A 21,103-nucleotide genomic window follows, 5' to 3' on the forward strand; every position below is an offset into this window, starting at 1 on the left:
TGAATATCATATATACATATAATCACCAAAATGTATACAATACACATATACATATACATATATATATACACACACTGACATATTATATATATACATACATACACATACACATACACAGTGATATATAGTATATACATTTACATACATATACACACACTGACATATATATATATATATATATATATATATATATATATATATATGCATACCAACATACAATATATACAATACACATTGACATATAATATACACACATATACACACATTGACACATAATATATTTATATATACACACATATACATGTACACATATGCATACTAACATGTAATATGTACAACACACATATATATGCACACCAACATACAATGCATACCTACACACATACATATATACACTGACATATGTACAGATACACACACATAGATAGATAGATATAAACATGCATGTGTACATCCATACATACATGTGTATGTGTGTATATGTGTGTGTATATACACAGGCTAGGCAAGTATGATACTTTCTGCCTCGGGGAGTTCACTTTCTAATGAGGAAAGACCTCCCACAAAGGGGCGCTGAAAATGTTGAGGGCGAGAGAGCTAGCGAGCCCCCTCCCATTCAGGCGAGGAGGTGGGATCCCCCTTCTCGGCTCAGCTGTCAGTGTGGGGAAGGGAAGTAGAAGAGGTTTGGGCTTCTTTTGCAGGACCCGAGCAGGCAGAGTTAAGAGCACCGAGTAGAAATCGGAAGATAATTTAGACGCAACGTTAAGAAAAACGAGAATGAAACAAAGCCTTCTTTAGGAGACGAGCCATTCACAAATGGGCCTGGCTGCCCAGGGGTGGCCATTTCCAGCCAGTGAGGGTCTTCAGGCAAAGCCGGGCCCAGCACTTGTCCGGGTGGGGACGGGCGTGGGGGTAGATGGCAGAGATTCTCGATCAGATTCAACTTGGCCTCCCTGGCATCTGAGGTCAGGATGTTGAATGGGATGTAATAATCCCTTTGCTTTAGATCCCCATGACACGTAAGCCGTTCTGGGATTTGGTCCAATTCATTCTTTATTTGGCAGATCATTACTCTAATCTAAACCAACCTCTCCCAAACAGGATCCTTGGAAATTATTTTGCCTGTTAATCAATTTCATCCAGTGTATCCAGAAATCTTGAATAGCCTATGAATGTGAGAGGAGAGGGGTGAATAATTTAAAGGGGTCTATCGGGATTCTGGGACTTTGAAGATTTTACTTTTCAATGCAAAATAATTAAAATAAAGATAACTGACCGGACACTTTAGAGTTTGCAAAAATACAATTCTTTTATATATTGTCTCATTTGAGCCTCCTGGCAATGCGGTGGGAAGTTGTTCTAAGCATTACTGTTTTTATTTTGAAAAGTGAATTTTTTGCCCAGCATCCTACAGCAAATGGGGAAGTACAAGGAAAGAATGCTGGGAGTGGGCAAGAAGACTTGTCTTGGGTCCCAGCTCTGTCCCACGCTATCTGTGTGACTTCGGATGGATTCATTTTGGCTCGCCGGTCCTCAGTTTACTCATCTGTAAAAGGAGGCAATTGTCACGATACTCAAAGAAGATAAGATGCATAATAAGGTTCCCCCCAAACTTTACAGTATTGGATGTCGGTCATTGTGTTTATTATTTTTCTTGAATTGTGAAATTCTGCAGGTCTAAAGTCCCGCCAGCTCCCGGTCTATGATCATAGGTACCTGGTGTGGGATGGAATTCAAGGATTCCAATGTAGGCATCCTAGGCCCTCTTTCTGGCCACTCTTCCTCATCTTTCTTCTATCTCTTGAGACTCCAGATTTGGAATCAGGTGCTCTAAGTTAAAATCTTCCACTTTTTTTTTTCCCCTGAGGCTGGGGTTAAGTGACTTGCCCAGGGTCACACAGCCAGGAAGTGTTAAGTGTCTGAGATCAGATTTGAACTCGGGTCCTCCTGAATTCAGGGCTGGTGCTCTACCCACTGCGCCACCTAGCTGCCCCCAAATCTTCCACTTTTTAAAACGTCCTAGGAATATGACCTGAGCAATTGTCTGTGGAACTCTCTTCTCATGGGTGAAATGAGCAGGTTGCATTAGTTGGCTGCTGAGGTCTCTTCTGGGCCCTCCCTTGAGCCTTTGATCTGAGACCCGTGAAATCCCTGAAAACCCTGAGAGATAGGACCCAAGATGGCTGGGGGAGAGCGTTAAAAGACCAGGAAGATTTTTTTTTTTTTTACTTTAATCTAGATTTTAATGAGTAAGGGTAAGCTCTTCACCCACCATCTTCCTCCCAACTTCTTCTTCTTCTTCTTTTTTTTTTTTTTTTTAATATACTCTATATATTGTGTCTTATTTATTTATTTATCTATTTATTTATTTATTTCTGAGGCTGGGATTAAGTGACTTGCCCAGGGTCACACTGCTAGGAAGTATTAAGTGTCTGAGACCAGATTTGAACTCAGGTCCTCCTGAATTCAAGGCTGGTGCTCTATCCACTGAGCCCCTAGCTGCCTCCTCCTCCCAACTTCTTGAAACTTTATTAACTAGAATTCTTGGCATTATGGAACCCAAAGGGTTAGGGCTTCCTCCGGACTCACCATGGGAAATTCCATCATCTACTCCATCATGAAGCAGACCTGTTGGCCAGGTCTGAAGGGAATGCCAAGAGATAGTCTACAAAGTCAAGTCATTTATTGGTTTAGCATACAAGTTTGCTCGATGTTTTCAAAAATATAACTCAGAAAAACTGGCTGTTTAAAGGCTAAAAACATCAGAAATAAAATTGAAGGTGTGTGATTTCCTTGGAGGCAATAAAGGTACTATACTTGTGATCTCATAGGTATTGGGAATGTCCAGGTGAAAAAACTCCCTCTAATAAATCAATTAATAAGCATTGATTAAGCATTTATTGTATACCAGGCACTATGCTAAAAGCTGAGGATATAAAAAGAAGCAAAGTATGGCTCCTGTCCTCAAGGGGCTTATAGTCATTTGATTGTGGTCAATGCAGTTGTCACCTTTTCTGTATCCTAGAGTCCCAGGGAGTTGCTCAGATGACCAAGAGGTTTAAATGCCTTGTCCAGAGTCATTCAGTCAGTGTATGTCCAAAACAGGACTGGAACCCAGGGCTTTCTTGCTTTAAGGCAGTTGTCTAGCCACTGTGCCAAAGCTGCCTCTCTTTCCTGAAGGCAGGAAGGGCAACATTATTATTCTGAGATGAAAAGGGGAGTTTCCTTTGGGGCTGTTAAATTAGCCTCCCAGAACAGGGTCTTCCTTTTGCCTTGAATGACATTTTGCAGTTGACCTGTAAGGTGGCCGGCCATCTTTAGTGTCCAAGAATATCCCTCCCTCCTTCTCTCTCCCTCCCCCCCCTCTGTGTGTCTCTTTCTCTGTCTCTCTCTGTCTCTCTGTCTGTCTCTCTGTGTGTCTTTGTCTCTGTCTCTCTCTGTCTCTCTGTCTGTCTTTGTCTATCTGAGAGAGAAAGGCTGCCAGTTCAGAGATCTTCTCCCTTTCAGCCAATGACCAACCCTGTGTGAGGGGATCTGACACAAATATTTTTAATAAGTTGTTTAAAAGTTAAAAGACAGTTCTTGATCCTCATTTTAGCATCTCCTGTCTCCTAGGGGAGTTCAAATACAACTTCACCCATTTCCTAGCTGTGCAGCCCTGGACAAATTACTGAACTCCTCTGCCTCAGTTTCCTCATTTTTAAAAATTGGCATAATAATAGCAAGTATGTTTTAGGGTTCTTGTGAAGATCAAATTAAATAAGTGGTATCATCTTTCATTACATTGTAAGCTCCCTGAGGGCAAAAACTTGTCTTTTTTGTATTTGTTTTCCCAGCTTAGGCCAGTGCTGACACATAGTAGGTGTTTAACAAATGTTTATGGACTGACTGACTATAGAGTTATACAAACCCTGAAGCGCTATAGAAATGATCTCATTATTTTCATTATTATTGTTCTTATTATTAGTCATTGTTTTTTTTTTTTGTTATTATAGTTGTTCTGCTGGGTGACATCCTTTTACACCCAAAGTTGTTGCCGGTAAATCTTCTTGTTTTAGGTCTCCTTACTTCTGCTTCCCAGAAGCCCCTAGGTCATGTTGACATTGACCTCACCTTCTTGTTCCAGTGTGACTTCACGTCCAGTCTTCATGGTTTCTTATTACGTTTTTCTTATTCCACAGGAGAGAATCATTGAACGCTTGAAAGAACAGCGGGAACGTGATGACCGAGAACGCCTGGAAGAAATTGAATCCTTCCGAAAGGAGAACAAGGATCTGAAGGACAAAGTCAATGCTTTGCAGGCCGAGCTCACGGAGAAAGAGGTCAGTTTGCACAGTCCGGCTCAGGCGCTCTTTTTGTTATCATTCCTTGTGTTTAGTTAATTGTGACCTTTGTGGGACCTTCCAAGGAGGCCCTTGAACTGGGAACTGATGGCAAATTCTGGTTTTCAACTGGAGGTATTCAGAAGGAAGTATTTTCTAATATCTGTACAAATCAGCAAGTGTTTCATAAATACCGACTGTGTGCTAGGCAATCATGGCCTAATAAGTAGTCTCCAAACCCCAAGATCTGAGTTCAAGCTTAGATGTATCCTTAACGTGCTTTCCTGCTCAGTGCTCCAGGAAATGCTTTGAGTTACAAAAGAGATGGCAATCTGTATTGATAGAAGGAGTTTCCATACTGGGATTTCCTTAGCCAAATCAAATCATAATTTAGATTTAAAAAATTACATACATGTGTATGGATCTATACACATACAGCATATGCTCTATATGTAAAATTGACCCAAACTCAAGGCCATAAGAGATGAGTGCCAAAGGAACAGTGCAATCAATTTGTGTAAGTCAGGTGACAACTTTTGTTGAAAGTGAGCTCTTGTCAGAGAGAGAGAGACAAAGACAGAAAGAAAGAGAGAGAGACAAAGAGATAGAGAAAGAGACAGAGAGAGAGAGAGAGAGAGAGAGAGAGAGAGAGAGAGACAGAGAGAGAGACAGAGAGAGACACACACACACACAGAGACAAAGACAGAGAGAAAGAGAGAGAGACAAAGAGAGAGAGAGAGACAGAGAGAGAGACAGAGAGAGAGAGAGAGAGAGAGAGACAGAGAGAGACAGAGAGAGACACACACACACACACAGAGACAAAGACAGAGAGAAAGAGAGAGAGACAAAGAGAGAGAGAGAGAGAGACAGAGAGAGAGACAGAGAGAGAGAGAGAGAGAGAGAGAGAGAGAGAGAGAGAGAGAGAGAGAGAGAGAGAGAGAGAGAGAGGAGGAGTGCATGAGGATGAAGCAAGTATTTATTATGTGCCTGTTATATACTAGGCACTGTACTGAACCTTTGCCGATATTATCTTCGGGGGATGGGAATGGGCTAGGGAAGGCAACCAGATGACATGCCCACTGTCAAGTATCTGCATTGAGATGGAACAATTAAGCATCAGAACATTCCATTTATTTGTTCAAAGACAGAAATCGAGGGTCTCTTTTCATCTTCAGATGCTAATTATCCCTCTCCTGATTTACTCTGTCTAATTTTTTTTCTCCCCAGTCCTTTGATTTCATCTGGATTGTACAATGGACAGAATGGACTCAGGAAGAACTAGGTTGAAACTCTGTCCAAGATGGTTGATAACAAACCACATCCCTGGGCTTCAATTTGCTCATCTGTAAAATGAGTTTGTGGGACTTGACAGTCTTTCAGATCCTTCTCAGCCCCAGACTCTTGATCCTCAGATTTAGATCAACACTAGCCGATTTAGACATTTTTTAAAAATAGAAATTTTTATTTTTTTCTCTTCATTTCTGACTTTCTCAGTTCACAGTGAGTGGTCCGGGCTCCCTGGGCCCTCCAATCCAGGCCCTTGGTCTCTCAGGCCAGTAGCTCAGCTCGTGGGCATACACAGAGTCAGAACATTCCACTGGAAAAGGCGTTCATTGTTGACGGACGCTCGCCTCACTCCCATTTCTTTCCTGTTTTAGTCTAATCTAATTGACCTCAAGGAACACGCCTCCTCCTTGGCATCCGCGGGCCTGAAGCGGGATTCCAAATTAAAGTCCCTGGAAATAGCTATAGAACAAAAGAAAGAAGAATGTAGTAAGTTGGAAGCGCAATTGAAGAAGGTAAGTGAAGGCCAAGAAACTGTTCCCCTGAAAATGAATGGCGGTAATGGAGAAGGACGAGGCTCGTTCTCAAAAACAAGCAGCCCCCTTATCTTTTGCCGTCTGCTGATAGGAGAATTAAACACTCTTTATTCTTAAGGAGCCTGCCTCAAATCTGTCTGTGAACCTGAAAAGTTATGTTAGGTTTCCTGTCTAAAGAGTGCTTGAAAAATTGATGAAAATACCAGAGTGGAAGTGAAGGACGTTATAAAAACCAGCCGTCACTCGGCGGGCAAATCTAAACTTTGGTCAAAGATAAATGGGAATGTTTGCAATAAACCAAAGAATTAAAGGGTCGCATAGTAAATTATAAACTTCCACTCCCAGCAAAAGGGTGTCGAATTCTTGCAATGAAACTCCGCAGATAACTTTTAATCTGTAGCCATCGGCCAGCCGGGGCAATTAGCGGACAGAATCGGTGAATGATAATTTATCCAGCAAAAGAGAAAAAAATAAAAATAAAAGCAGAGGGGAGGGAGGCGGAATACAGAAGAAAGCATGTTGTGTGTATGATCCCTTTAGGAAAGGCTCTGCCGCATTCCGAGTTTTAAGTGACTTGAGTATTTTTTGTGGATGCATTCCCAATCATGCCTTGTTCTTTTGACGCGATTCCTCTGTTGTTTGGTTCTGTCTGCATTCATTGTTCGCACAACTCAGGACGTTATGACTTAAGTACTCTGTTTCCCTTCAGCAGCACCTTTATCAGCCAATCAGAAGCCCAGATAAAAGTTTCTTTGAATCTAATACTGCTTGGAGTAAAATTGAACTACTTACCTAAAGTAATCTGTAACAGAGTGAAATAGGGTTTTATTCTCTCAAGCTATGGAAATGTTGATAGATGGATGATAAGGAAAAAGCAGGGATCATATGTGAACTGTGAAATTATTCTGAATATTGAAAAACGGGGTGATGGAAAGTATAATGGAAATGTAACGGGCTATCGTTTTTTAGCAGGGGATTTGGAGAAATGGTTCTACAAGATTATGCTAATGTAGTTTGTATAGGAAAAAGATGGAACTGATTCCGACGGACGTGGGGAACAGGTCGAGTTCCCTTGTGATTTCGATAACTGCCAAGCCCCGATTGCTATCCTCCTTATTGTCGGCAATATTCTTTCTCTATTAAAGTGTATTAAGCAAATTAAGTCACTCTAGAACTCCAGAGCTAGAAGGAACTTCAGAATCTTGACCTGCATGGAACATTCCTCTGCAGCAAATAGTCATCCAGAAATTGTTCAAAAGAATTCCAGGATTGCAAAATCTGTTACCTCGAAAGCAGATCGTTGTCTGGATAGCTCGCTTTGGTTTCTTTTCCCCTTCCAGCCCAAATCTGACTTCTTTCAGCATTAAACATTGCTTCTAGACTCAATTTCAAGAGTTAGAGTTTACTATGAAGTTTCTGACCAAGTATGTAGAGCAACATAATGTCTACTTGTTGCACTTAGGATTCAAGGAAGAAATGATCAGGAACTGAGAGAGCCTGGGTTCCAGTCTCAGAACTCAGTGCTAACTTCCTATCTAACACAGGGCAAGTCACTGGATCCCTGAGCCTCAGTTTCTGAATCTGTAACATAATGGAGCTGGATTAAATGGCTTCTGAGATCTCTCTCTGTTTTCAGGATTCTACAGAATCCACAGACTGAGAAATCGATCTCTGGTGCTCCTTTCTATTGAAAACGGTTTTGTTTCATCACCTATATGTGTTTTAAGTTATAGCATTGTTTTAAAAGAAGTGAAATTGGGGCAGCCATTACTTGAGGCTTCATCCCCAAAACCGACCGTGATCTTTCCAAAGAAGGAGCAGCTTTAAAATTACAGCTAAACCCCCTCCCCTCTGCCCAAGCCCCTTACCACTGAACACAAGATAAGCATTTCTAAAGATTCCACCCTTGTAGCATCTTGGGGTTTGTTGTCTCTGTGAATTGCATGCTTTTGATTTGGGCTCTTTCAGGAGCCATTTAATCTGAAGCTCTTTGAAGGAGGAGTTTCATATGTTTATGCTTGTAACTCCCATACGTTGCATTTGAACGATGTGATAAATCAGTTCCCGGATCATTCGTGCTACGTTCTTCTGGCGCTTTCATAGTGGCCGCAGCAGAAAAACCTGTGGTTTTTCCTTCTGACTTTTAAGCAGCAGCACAGAGGACACTTTAGATCCCAGGCCAAACAGCATCATTCCTGGGAACATTGAAAAATTCATCTTTGCCATTGGCACTAGAATTAAATTAATGTACAACAGTCACCTGACCACACAGACTACATTGAGTTAATGGAGAGGTAATTTGGAAGTGTCAACAAATCTTTGCTCACGCTATCATCTAAACAAAGTGATGTCCATTTTAATAGGGTGAAATGGGGTAATTATAATTTAAATATTTTTATCCCCAAAGCTAACCTGCAAATATAATTTTGTTATTTTTGGCCATGTGTCATTAAGTGAATTCAAAAGTTTAAAATATTTTTCCAGTAGTCTTTAATTTTTGGTAATAAATAGTTCTTTTAAAACCTCAAGTACCCATCACCTAAAAAATGGAAATCTCCATGAAATATTTGAAATTTTAAGCCAACATTTTATGAATGTATGTATAAACACATCATTTAGTCATGGAAAAATAAGCAGTTATAAAAGCCCGAGAGTGTTTGGGCGGAGGGAGGGAAAGAGAGAGAGAGAGAGAGAGAGAGAGAGAGAGAGAGAGAGAGAGAGAGAGAGAGAGAGAGAGAGAGAATATGGAAGAATGAGAATGTTGCTTGTGACTAAAAAGACAAAAATTTACTAAATGAAAATGGAAAACATAATTTTATTATATAAATACAATATGAATTTCCAATGGAAATTTGCTCCAGATTTGTAGGGACAAAGCAATTTCTACCATAAAACCCACGATAATATTGCATTTTCTTTTTACTTTTGAGGGGAAAAATAATAATTTTTATGGGGATGAAAAGAATGGAGATTATCAATCTTACCTTTGAAATTTTCTATCTATATAAATATAGGCTAGTCTGTCCTTGGGCCTCAAGCTTCTCACCTGCAAACTGAGCAGACTGGACCACAAAGTCTCTTAGGTTCCTTCCAGCTCTGGTTCTATAATTCTATCATGCTATTCCACATTGTAGGGAAAATATATTTCCGTTCCTAAAATGACTCTTAATGCTGTCTTAGTAATTATGACTAGAAACAGGGGGTTGGGAGGGCATCCCTTTAATGATTAAACTCTTGTTCTTGACACTCCAGTTCCCATAACTCATTACACTGATATTTAAGAGAAAAAGAACAGAAATCCAACCCCTAGGAACATTTGCAATATTAACAATCCTTGAAATATTCTATTATTTGTTTCTACAAAAATTGGAATAGGAAAAAGTTAAAAACGACTCTTTGCAGATGACTTGGGAGCATCCTAATGTGAAGGATCTCTTAGATTTTAGTTTCCTTCACTGATTATGAATGAATTGCTCAGGAGAGTGAAAGGCAATGAATCATTTGGGATTTGGGATAACTTTCTGTCTTCTTTGTCCACTTGAAAATGTTTTATTCTTTTTTTTTTTTCTTACGGTGCCTTGCTTGCCTATATTTGGCTGTTGCTAATCTGCTGTTTGCTAAGCTCTCTCTTTCCAAGAAACAACAGCAAAAAAAAAAATAAAATAAAATAAAAAATACACACAAAAAAGACCTTTATTGAAGAGAAAATTCAGGCTTGTGTTAATACAAAGGAAGAGCCATAAATTCAGTGATAAGATTTAATTAATCTTTTATTATTACCGTCTTTGAAGTTTGGGTGATAAATTGCAAGCTTGGCCAAAAGCACTCTCGGTGATTCATTGCCGAAGCCCCACACTTCATGCATCATCCAAAGTGGACAGCTTTCTTTATTTCATGGGCTATTTGACTTGAGAAAGGGAAAGTAACACAAACCTTAAATTTCTTATTCCAGCTATTCTTTTTAAGGAGCCAAAGTCAACATTTCTGTTCCCTTACTGCCTCTCACTTTCACTATGGAATGTTTAGCAACTGAAATTTCTTCTTCTTCGTCTTTCTTTTCTTTTCTTTTCTTTTTTTTTTAAATTACGAGTTCTGTGCGAATGCACTGGGTTGGTTGAGCTAATGCTGTTTTCCTGAATCTTTCCTTCTTTCCCTGTCCGTGCTTCTTCACTCCTCCCCAACTTTGCAATGTAGCAAGCTGAGCAGTTGTTCAATCAGATGTACAATCCCGTAAGTCATTTCTGAAAGTCTGCCGCTGTAACATATGCAAGCATGAGGATCCCTCGAGCCAATATGGCGATGTAGCTACCCTGCCTTTGAGCTTCGGCATCTGTCCTTGATCCTTTTTAATTTTGGTTCCATCCAAAGAAATGGACTGGGGGGCTGGAGAGGCTATGTCTTTCAAAAGGAAAATTTGGAAATTAGCCATCTCCCACCAGGCAAGTTATTGGCTGAATGGAGGTCCTCAACCTTACCAGGGTAGAAGCACATTTTCAAAGGCCATTTTAAAAAGCTAGATCCCTAGAGTACTTTTTGAGATCCATCAGACACTCGCCAATCTTTGTCAAAAATACCTCAATGGGTATAAATTTATGTTATAATAAATGAAGCATATGTATTGTTTTGCCAGTTGACAGTGATTTCAAATGGGAGTGGATGTAAAATGGAGATTTCTGGGATTTGACCCTAGACAATGCTAACTTTATAGAGGTTTTTAAAAAAAACCTTAAAATATACCATTGCTGCAGGATGTACAGTAATTCAGCATAATGGTAACAAAATGAGAATGAGGCCATTTATTGCCTTACAGAGCAGCATCTAAAAGTTAACCCCGTAGAAACATTCATGTTTCTCGTTTCAAAGCCCATGACTGAATGGGCTACCCATCTTTGCAGAACAATTTGTTTTTTGTTTCTTTTTCTTGTTAAGAAAGAGAAATTATTTTTGACTTTTTGAAATTTATAGAACAGCTACTATTCTATCTATTGCTTTGTATATAATTAACTTGGCCAAAATGGTAATATAAAAACATATGAAATGCCATTAGGAAATGCATGAAAAAAACACTTTTAATATTTACCTGTGCCAAGCCCTGGGGAGAGAAGCACCAATGAAAACAGAAAAGGTGAGACAGACTCGATCCTCCAGGAACTCCCACTCTTGTTTCCCATAATGCTAAATACTGACTCCTGTTCATCAATACATTTTTATTGACAGAGCCAAGGACTTCCCTGGAAATAACCAAATAAACAGCAAGCCTTTACTAAGCATCCTTCCATGTCATGTCCCATGGGGTATGATTCTCCCTTAGGATGAAGAAGTCAAATTCAAAACCTGGACCAGTTCAGATCTATCTCCAATCATACTGTTCTATATCTGGCTTCTGGACTCAGATGACACTGGAGGGGAAACTGAGGCAGGTCACCTTGCCGAGGGTTCCCTCACTTAAATCCAGTTTACTTGCATGTCACGACATCACCTTCCTAATGTCATACTCCTCTTCGAGAACAAAGGACAGAAAAACAACAGCAACAATCATGTCAGATACTGAGACTACACATGTAAAAGGAAGTAGACCTTCCCCTCAACAAACTTACATTGGATCAGTGACAGCTTGTATCTAGAGAGCAGGGCTTCTTAAACTTTTTTCACTCGTGACCCCTTTTTTTGCCCAAGAAATTTTTATGTTACACGGGAAAGATAGGTATATACAATAGGTCTACAGATCAAACAATTACTGATATATTTTGCATAATTTTGCAACTCTCACATTCAGTTAAGAGACTCCATATGGGGTGGAGAACCACAGTTTAAGAAGCTTTGCTTTGTGCAAGGTCACTGTTTAGGGCCAAAGGCAAGCCACCCAGGAAGAGAATCAGGAAGGAATTGGGAACAGTTGCACTTAAAGGATGGGTTCTTACTATTATGGTCTACTTTGACAGTCAGGGGAAGCTTTCAGACACTTTTAAATAATCTTTTTAATAAATAAAATAAAATACATAGGATTATAAGGGAAAATGTATAAATATATTATATATCAAGTATATATATACACATATATACATATACATACATATATATACATACATATATATATATACATACACACACACACACACACACACACATATATATATATATATATATATATATATATATATATATATATATATATATATATATATGAAAGTATAATATTTGTGTATACACTCTCACCCACATTCAGAGCTCAGATTAATTGCCTGTGTTGAAGTTAGAGCTGACTCTTGAAAGGCATTAGGGATTCTAAGAGGTTGGAGGAAAAAGGAGCAAATATGTTGTTGACATGAAATATAGTCAGCTCTATAGGTGGGACTGTTGTTTATGAAGATCACCTTACATATATGGTGATCCCTTGTCCTAGTAGGCCCCAGCTCTTGCCCACATCCAACATGTAGCACTATTCCTGGTATGTAGTAGGTACTTAATAAATGCTTATTGACAGATTCTGTCCTGTAAGTTATAAGGAGTCATATGAAATCTGCCAACCCCCCACAATTTTCCTGAAACCCTCAATATTCCTGAAATTTCCCTTTAACTTAAAAAAATTGAGCCTCCACTTTCTTATAACTGGTATCCAAATTGCAAATTTGGATTTTCCTTGTTCTTATACTCTAATGAAAATAAATTAAAATATTCCAAGGGAGAGAAAAGGAAAAGAAGTGAAGAAATTTTTTGGGGGGAAAAGGTGCTCTACAACCTCTGAAGACTTGAGCTTGAAGAATAATTTAGTTTGAGAAACAAAACTTCTTGAAGATGTGTAGAAAGCTTAGGCTGCAATCCCATCTTCAAACAATAAAATGAGGAGTTAAGGGATTGTGCTATGCTCCCAAAGTTGACTGTGTGAATTCTGGGAACTTTGGATTAAATGTGGCTGAAACGCAAACAAATTCAGGTTCTTTTTCCTTTTTTAGAAAATCTGACTTTTAGATTTTGATAATTTTCAATCCATATAAAAGCTTTGCAGAATGACATTTTCTTTTGTCCTTACATGGACCTTTTTGTAGCTATATTTTTGAGCAACAGTCTCTATAAGAAAGAGCCCCAAAGTACTGTTTGCTGATATATTTTTTTATCCCCTACAACCTCTGCCCGGGTCCAAATAAATACATTTTCTTCCCCTTTGTTCTTGGATCATGTCATTGTACATACCACAGCTAACTAGCTTCCTGGCATTTCCAATGGGCCTTGTAGTCTCATTTCTCATAGTCATCACTTTTCAGCTATGTGACTACTAGTCTTTAACTCCCTGGGACTTAATTCTTGCCATTATAAATATTACACATGTTTTTCTTTTAGTTATATCTTTCTTTGTTCTTCATTCTGGATATTGTATGTATGTCCAGGATGTCTCCTGTAGTTTTAAGCTATTAAAGTTGAAACTGAACTGTGTTGAAAAACTTGGAACCAAATCAATATATTTATACTCATTTTTGCTTCTATTTATACTAATTTTTGCTTCTATATATCTATAATCATTATCTTCTCTCTAAATCTGGCATTCTTATCATCTCTCTGTATAAACATACCCTCTATATTTATCTGTTATCTTCTCTCCATATTCATCTATCTCCATCTGTTTATTTATCTATCATTTCTCCATATTCATATATCTATTAATATATCATTTATAGCTATCTGTCTGTCTATCTGCCTTTTTAAGTTGTATTTTTTTCTAAACCTTTGCAAAACTTGTTCTTGCCCTTTAGGGCAGTTTTTGTGTCAAGCCTTATGATTTTGTCCCTCTGGGGAGCCCCCAATGTGGAAATTTCTTCCACTAAGGGGGGTCAGCAAAACTTAACATCTTAGAGAGGTACCTGGGACCCTGAGAGCCCAGGATACCCATCCAGTGCATGCAAGAGGGAGAATTTAGGCCCAGTTCTTTCCAAATCCAAAGCTTTTTTCACTTTGGAATGTTGCTTCTCATTGATCACTGTTAAAGGCAACCATAGTCTTTAAGGCATTTCACAAACACACCTTTAGACTTTCCAGTTTTCTCAATTTGGCATTTCATATAATGGTATCTTTAGGAGAGAGTAAGAGATTGTGGTTGGTAGAACCATGGCCATTGCAAGGCTCCAGGTGTAAGCTTTGCTTACATTGATGGAAAGACCCTGGCCAATGTCCAGTGCCCTAGCCAATGGGTTGCAGAAAAGGCACCCGTCTATTCTGCTGAAGGTGTCTCCTTACCCAAAGCTCCCTGTCCCAGCCATCTCACAGGGCCAAGAAGGCAAATGTCTCACAGCCACTGATTCTCCATGTGTTTTTTGCTCCTTAATAATAATGCATTCAAAAATACAATGATCTTCTATATTGGTTCCTTTTTTTGATAATTTATTAATTTTATAATTATAATTTTTTTTGACAGTACATATGCATGGCTAATTTTTTTTTACAATATTATCCCTTGTATTCACTTTTCCAAATTTTCCTCTCCCTCCCTCTACTCCCTCCCCTAGAGAACAGGCAATCCCATATATATTAAATGTGTTACAGTATATCCTAGATACAATACCATATAGGTTCCTAATAAAAAGTTTGTCTGTTGTAGTTGGAGCTTATTTTAAAAAGTCTACAAAGAAAATAAACAGAAAAAACCAGTCCTCTCCAATTCTAAGCTTTTCTCTTATTTGATGGAAATCTGAAAATCTGAAATGGTTTCCTACTAATAGTATGCCTTAGATCTAAAAGTAGACAGTTTCTGTGAGCATTGTATTTTTGTTTTGTTTTGTTTTGTTTTGTTTTTCTTCCCAGATTATTTTTACCTTGTGAATACAATCCTTCCTTTAAAATAACAACAACAACAAAATTCAGTTCTGCACACATATATTGTACCAAGCATATACTATAAGATATTTAATATGTATGGGAATGCCCGCCATCTAGGGGATGGGGTGGAGGGAAGGAGAGGAAAAACTCGGAATGGAAAAGAGTACAAGGGATAATGTTGTAAAAAAAAATTACCTATTCATATGTGCTGTCAAAAAATGTTATAATTATAAAAATTAATAAAAAAATAAAAGTAGACAGTTTCTAATCTAGTAAATGTAAACACACGGGACAATCTATCATGACCATCATTTTCTATGGTGACATATCTTTTCCTTTGTCAGTTTTGGAAAATTAAATTTCTCCACTTAGTCTCAGGACTAATGTAATCACAAAGAGAATTCCTTCCATGTGCCAGATAATTTTATTAATCTTTTATCTTTCTATACAACAATAATAACAAAACTCTGAGCACTACATTAGACTTTATTGAGTAAGCAGCAGTGTCTTGGGAAGGTAGATAGCTTCTTTTCTTTGATAATAGAAGCCTGATCTCAGTTTTTATTTTTTAAGTGGCCTTCTGAGAGAAGACATGGTATTTTAACAAGATGTCTTACTCTGAAATTTGAATATAGTCATAAATATTTGAAAAGTCTTAAAAATATTTCCTTGCATGAAGGTGATATTCTTTTTATTAAAGCTGTCAAGAAAAAAAAACTGATTATGTCTTTATATACTTCCTATCTTCTCTTACTATGAAAAGATAGTATTCTTGCTAAAAAAACAAATAATAGAAATTCACACCATCTGGTATAAACTCTTATGCTAAATTGTGTTTCAGATCAAACCAGTTTAGATCCTATGACGATGATGTTTCTGAATATGAGAACTATAAGAGCAGTGATGAGAGTCACTTTATAAGCCTATTATATATATATATATATAGTATTTAATTTGGTGTTAATGTATAGATTAGAGAATGAAAAATAATTCAGATGATAGGAAAATACATATATATAATTCTCATTTTCTTTAATCTACTTCTTACCACCCAATCCAATAAAATTCTTCTGAAGAATAATATTTCCTTCTTTTCATTTAATTGAGATTTCTAAAAATCACCCAAGAATTTTCATTTCTGCAACATTTTTTGAACACGGCATTATTTTATAACTTTAAAGGCATTTTTTCCCTTAGGTGTCGCTTTTGAAGGACGCAAATACGATTAAAACACTGCCCACTGTCCCTAAAACCATCGCCATGACACTTGGCAGCCCTTTAAAAATGAGTATATACACATGTCACCACTGAGAACCCAGAGCATCGGGGTAGAACAATCACCACGCTCATTCCTTAGGGGCTGTTTATGCTTTATTGTCAAGGCTAATCATTTGTTTGTTTGAAACCAAGTGCTCCGTCTTCATGAAAATTCTTAGGGCCCATCACCAAGTAAAAACATGTTATAATGTCACAAGCAGACTTCAAATTTAAATGAGATTTTAAAAAGAAAATCATTACAGGTCTCTGGGTTCACTTAACACTTTACTACCCTGACACCTATAGGGAAGAAATAGTGTTTTAGTTAAGCTAACAAATAGTAGTACCCCTGAGTCTAGTGTAAACAGAATCTGATTTCTGGACCCTGAGAATTGTAAACCTCCTCTGTCTAGGAAGTGTATGTTCTTCAGTCTTAATGTACACACTCACACCATTTGTTAGAAAATTCTATTTTTTGTCCCTGCAGCAGTCATTTTTTTTTTTTTTCAGTTGTAAATTTGTAGGGGGGAGCTCTGTACCTCTCTTCCTAAATGCCAGTTAGATGCTCCTTTGACATTTCAACTTGGCTTTCAATAGCTATTTGTAGCCACTAAGCCACTTTCCCACATCAATGAAGCCCAAAAGTTGGGTTTGTTTATTCCTATTTGTGAGAAAATGTCTTCCTCACATAGCGATGGATGAGATCTGATTGTGAGTCTCTTGAGACTCATTTTGAAATATGGAATATAGACATTGGTGAAATACCAGATATACAATATAGACATTTGTGAAATGCCAAATATAGACTATAGAGAGAACGTAGACATTGATGAAATGCCAGATATAAGATAGAGAGAATATAGACATTGATGAAAAATTCTTTTGTCAGCATTCACGGATCTGCTTAAAAGTAGAATGAAAGCTCACCAATATTTTGAGGGAAAATAATACTCGGATTAAGCGTTCCCTGAAGTAGTTAATGAGCAAAATTCAATCTCGTATTTCCTCTGACTGAGTCCCATTTAGAGGCCTCTGGGGGTCCCCTGTGAATTGGGACTTTGTTTCACGGCAATTAGGGTTCATTAAATAAAAATGCTTTCAGAGTCCTGGTAAAATATTTACTAGAAACTATAAATGAATAATTCCTGAACATATTCTCTTGAGTAGTGATGAGGAAGGCCCACAGAAAGATACTCGTTAGGTTCTGTTTTGAGGATCAGAGTTGATACTGACTTTTGTGCCAGTTGGGAAGAAGATGGCAAATTTGTGGAATCTTTACAGGAAATAAAAAATGCCCTTGGCCATAGACTTAGTTGGTGAGTGGTCCTAATTTTTGAGGAAACTTGTATTTTTAGCCTTTTTTTGTGACATAAATCCCTTGGGAATTCTGCTAAAGTCTGTGGACTTCTCCAAATTGTATTTTTAAGTGAATAAGATAGAATAGGTAAGATTACAGAAGATCTGATTAGATTGAAATACAGTTATCAAAATTAAAAAAAATCATGAACCCCAGATAGATTAAGAAACTTTGCCTTCAGAGAGAATTGTGGTATTGGCTTATTTTTTCTGTGTAAGTGATAAATATGGCTAATATTCTAAAAGTAAAGGGGATTTTCAAAAGGTAACTCCTGTTTTTAGTTATTTAAAAACATTTTCCAAATTGCTCCCTAGTTACAATCATTTCTGATAGAAACAGGTTTTTTAATTCCAAAGTTCACAGCTAGGTTAATCTATCAACCAACCAACATATACACACACGAGTGTCTCATATAGACCACAATGAAATTCTACTTGAAGAAGCAGTGCAAACATAGATGAGTCATAAACTTATATAGAATTAGACTCAAAATAGATACTAAGTGAAAAGAAATTTCATGGGACATCATATTGGATACATAATTATAAATTATATCCATTTTTAGGTTGAGATAAATATTTTAAATTAATTACACAATATATTTTATTTTATTTTTTTTTACACAATATATTTTAAAAGTGAGCTTCTAAAGGACTAGGTTTCCAATGAATAATTTACTGATAGTTTTTTTTAAGTCTACTAATAGACTTCAATTCAACATATAAAGAAAGTTAGAGAGAAATAACCACAAATGTACATTTTTCGGGATAAGAAAGGCACGATTCAACTCAATGCAAAAAGCACTAGGAGTCTAATATTTGCAGCTGGATCCTGGGGACATAAAAGAGAGAAAAACCTCTCTGGCCCTCCAGAGCTCCCACTTTACCCCCAAGGTCACCTGAATTTGTTTTCTGCTTGGCCTGTCTGCTCCCCTGTTCTCCTTTTTACTCATTGCTGAGTCTGTAGAAAAATCAGGATCTTTCATCAGAGGAATAGAACTTGAAAGCAAAATTATTTCCTTTCTTATCCTCATGCTTAAATAATATGTTACATGCAACCATTTTTAAAAGAATGATTATTTCTGCTATAAATGCAAGAGTTATTTCTGTTTATACTAAGTTTTGGAATTTTATTTTTCTACTAAATCATTGCAAAGAGTGTCAACCTTCTCCCAGTAGTAGATTAGTCTGGATTTTCTCTAACCACGCATGTTTCCTTCGACTCCCTTCTTGGTTGTAGCTTGCTTACCTTGTTCTTCCCTTGAAATTCCAATAAACATAACGTAACCAACATCCCCGCTGGACATAACTGGCTAGCAAAATGGCCTACGTTCTCAAACAGCTCAACGTTTTGTTATTTTGATCTGTGAATTTTAAAGGGGAAAAAGTTTTCTCAACTTCCTCTGTTGAATGTACTTTGTGGTTAAATTCCTTGTTTTTCTCCTGCCTGCTCTTTGAAGAAGTCATTTAGGAATAATGGGAAACAAGGGGTAGGCTAAACAATGCACTGCCTCCTTGTCGCCATGTGTCTGGGATGATTTCAGCCAAAAATCGGGATGCTTTGGCTGCAAATGATCCTGCGATGTTCTTCTTGTCATGTTCACGATGTCCATTGTTGTCTGTGACGTGTCTCCCACTCATGCATGTGTTTGCAGATCTGTGTTCACGTGCTTCTCCATCGTTCAAAGATTTCAGGTTGAGGGTGACCAGTTGAGTCATTTAAAAAAAAAAAAGGAAAAAAAAAAGGATTAACGGGTTTAAATGTCAGGTAAAAATCCCTTTGTGGTTATTTTTAGAAAGCCTCTACTATGGAAATTGGTGTCTCCATTTCAGCCACCATGGTCTATTGGAATGATTGAATTCAAAAATCAATTCAATTTAATGAACCAGACATTCTGTACTTAAATGTCTACTATGTGTCAAACACTGCTTTTGGGTGCTAGGAATATGAAGACAAACCAAAGAAAGAAGAAGGAAAGAAGGAGGTAGGGAAGGAAGAAGAGTACGAAGATGGGAAGAAAGGAGAGAGGAAGGGAAGGAAGAAAATTGGGTGGGAAGAAAAGAGGGAGGAAGAAAAAGGAGGAAAGAAAGGAAAGAAGGAAGGAGAGATGGAATGAAGATGGGGAAAAGGAAAAGGGAGAGGAGGAAAGAAAGGAAAGAAGGAGAGATGGAATGATGATGGGGAAAAGAAAGAGGGAAGGGAGGAAAGAAAGGTGAGAAGTGTGGCAACCACATTAGCACCCTGGATACTTTAGAATCAGCCAGAGTCAGGATAAACAAAAGTCTTTATTCTAGGTCTTTAGCAATAGAAGTGAAGAGAGTGGACGCATAGGATCTCTGCAACCTCACCTCCTCCTCTCTTGCAGAAGTGACCCTGGCTAGTCTCTCTGCACCTCCTAGTCCCTCCCACAATTCTCTGTATACACCAAATGATTGGGCCAGCACAGGATAGTGGGAAGGACCATTTTCCAAGCATATTCTAATAAAGTATTGTCCAATCGGTAATTAGCCTCAAGTGCTCGATTGTCCGACTCCAGTGCATTGACTCAAGAGTTTCAGCCCCTTACAGAGAAGGATGAAAGAAAGGAAAGAAGGAGAAATGGAATGAAATTGAGGAAAAGTAAGAGGGAGGAAAGGAATGTGGGAAGAAAAGAAAGATAGAAGGGTGAAAGAAAGGAGGGAAGGAGAAAGAAAAAGAAAGGAGGAAGAAGATGGAAAGGAATAAAGAGGGAAAGAAGGGTGAAGAGAAAGAAGGGGCTTACATGGCATTAAGCCAGATAGATTATCTTCAGTAGCCAATCAACCGCATTCAATCTAAGTCAACCAATGTTAGTTGAGAAGTGATTGTTCTTGGAGACAGAAAGACCTGGATTCAAGTGTTGCTTTTGACACATGCTAACTGAGTGACCATGGGCAAGTGATTGAAGAAGCAGACATTAATGTAAATGTATATGCTGTTGTCAGCGTCACAATGACATTATAGAAGAGTATGGATGTTCTTCATTCAAGGAAGGAGTTTCCAAGTAGTTCCTTACCAATAAAAACAAAAAGTTCTTATACACTCAATGTGTGCAAAACACTCTGTGGGCCCTGAGGGGATAAGCCAAGCTTAAAAAGACTTAATTACAAGTTCCACATCAGGGAACTTGTAAATTTAATTGGACATGTGACAAATAACAATAGCTAAAACTCAAAGATTTTTCTACAGGGAAAATGGGATTATAATTTGCTGGACTCACCTGCTTATGGGTGACAGAAATTTAATGAAGTGATCTTCATCCACCTTGTATCTTGTTTTATTTTTGAAGACAAATAAAAACAAAAGCTTTTAGTTCTTGAATAAATGAAATTTCTTCTAAGATTTAGGGAAACCTAGCTAAAAATAAATTGTATAAACTCGGGTTCTGTGACTGTTTTCAGACTAACAAGGAGATGTCTGCTTCCTATCACTTAGCAACACTTTCTTTTTCAACTGACAAGACACCCCAAATCCTTTTTTTTTTCTTTTTAATGTTTTCTGAGTTGACTTGCTAGGCCCTT

The 21,103-nt window shown here is 37.8% G+C and overlaps 1 protein-coding gene across 20 annotated transcripts in view; it reads left to right on the forward strand.

The window, feature by feature from the left end:
• The window catches only part of ERC2 (ELKS/RAB6-interacting/CAST family member 2), a 993,908-nt gene that overhangs the window by 411,620 nt on the left and 561,185 nt on the right, over positions 1–21,103 (forward strand). For 12 of the 20 annotated variants that reach the window (XR_012485046.1, XM_074284429.1, XM_074284432.1 and 9 more), the window contains 3 exons: positions 4,182–4,322; positions 5,981–6,121; positions 10,337–10,372. Coding sequence is in view for 19 of the 20 variants with exons in the window: in XM_074284429.1 (XP_074140530.1) it covers positions 4,182–4,322; positions 5,981–6,121; positions 10,337–10,372 (318 nt within the window). In the remaining variant the exon portion in view is untranslated. The remainder of the gene's footprint in view (positions 1–4,181; positions 4,323–5,980; positions 6,122–10,336; positions 10,373–21,103) is intronic. The other 8 variants (XM_074284434.1, XM_074284436.1, XM_074284439.1 and 5 more) reach the window with 1 other exon arrangement.

Source organism: Sminthopsis crassicaudata, chromosome 1, assembly GCF_048593235.1.
Source record: "Sminthopsis crassicaudata isolate SCR6 chromosome 1, ASM4859323v1, whole genome shotgun sequence".
NCBI lineage: Eukaryota > Metazoa > Chordata > Mammalia > Dasyuromorphia > Dasyuridae > Sminthopsis > Sminthopsis crassicaudata.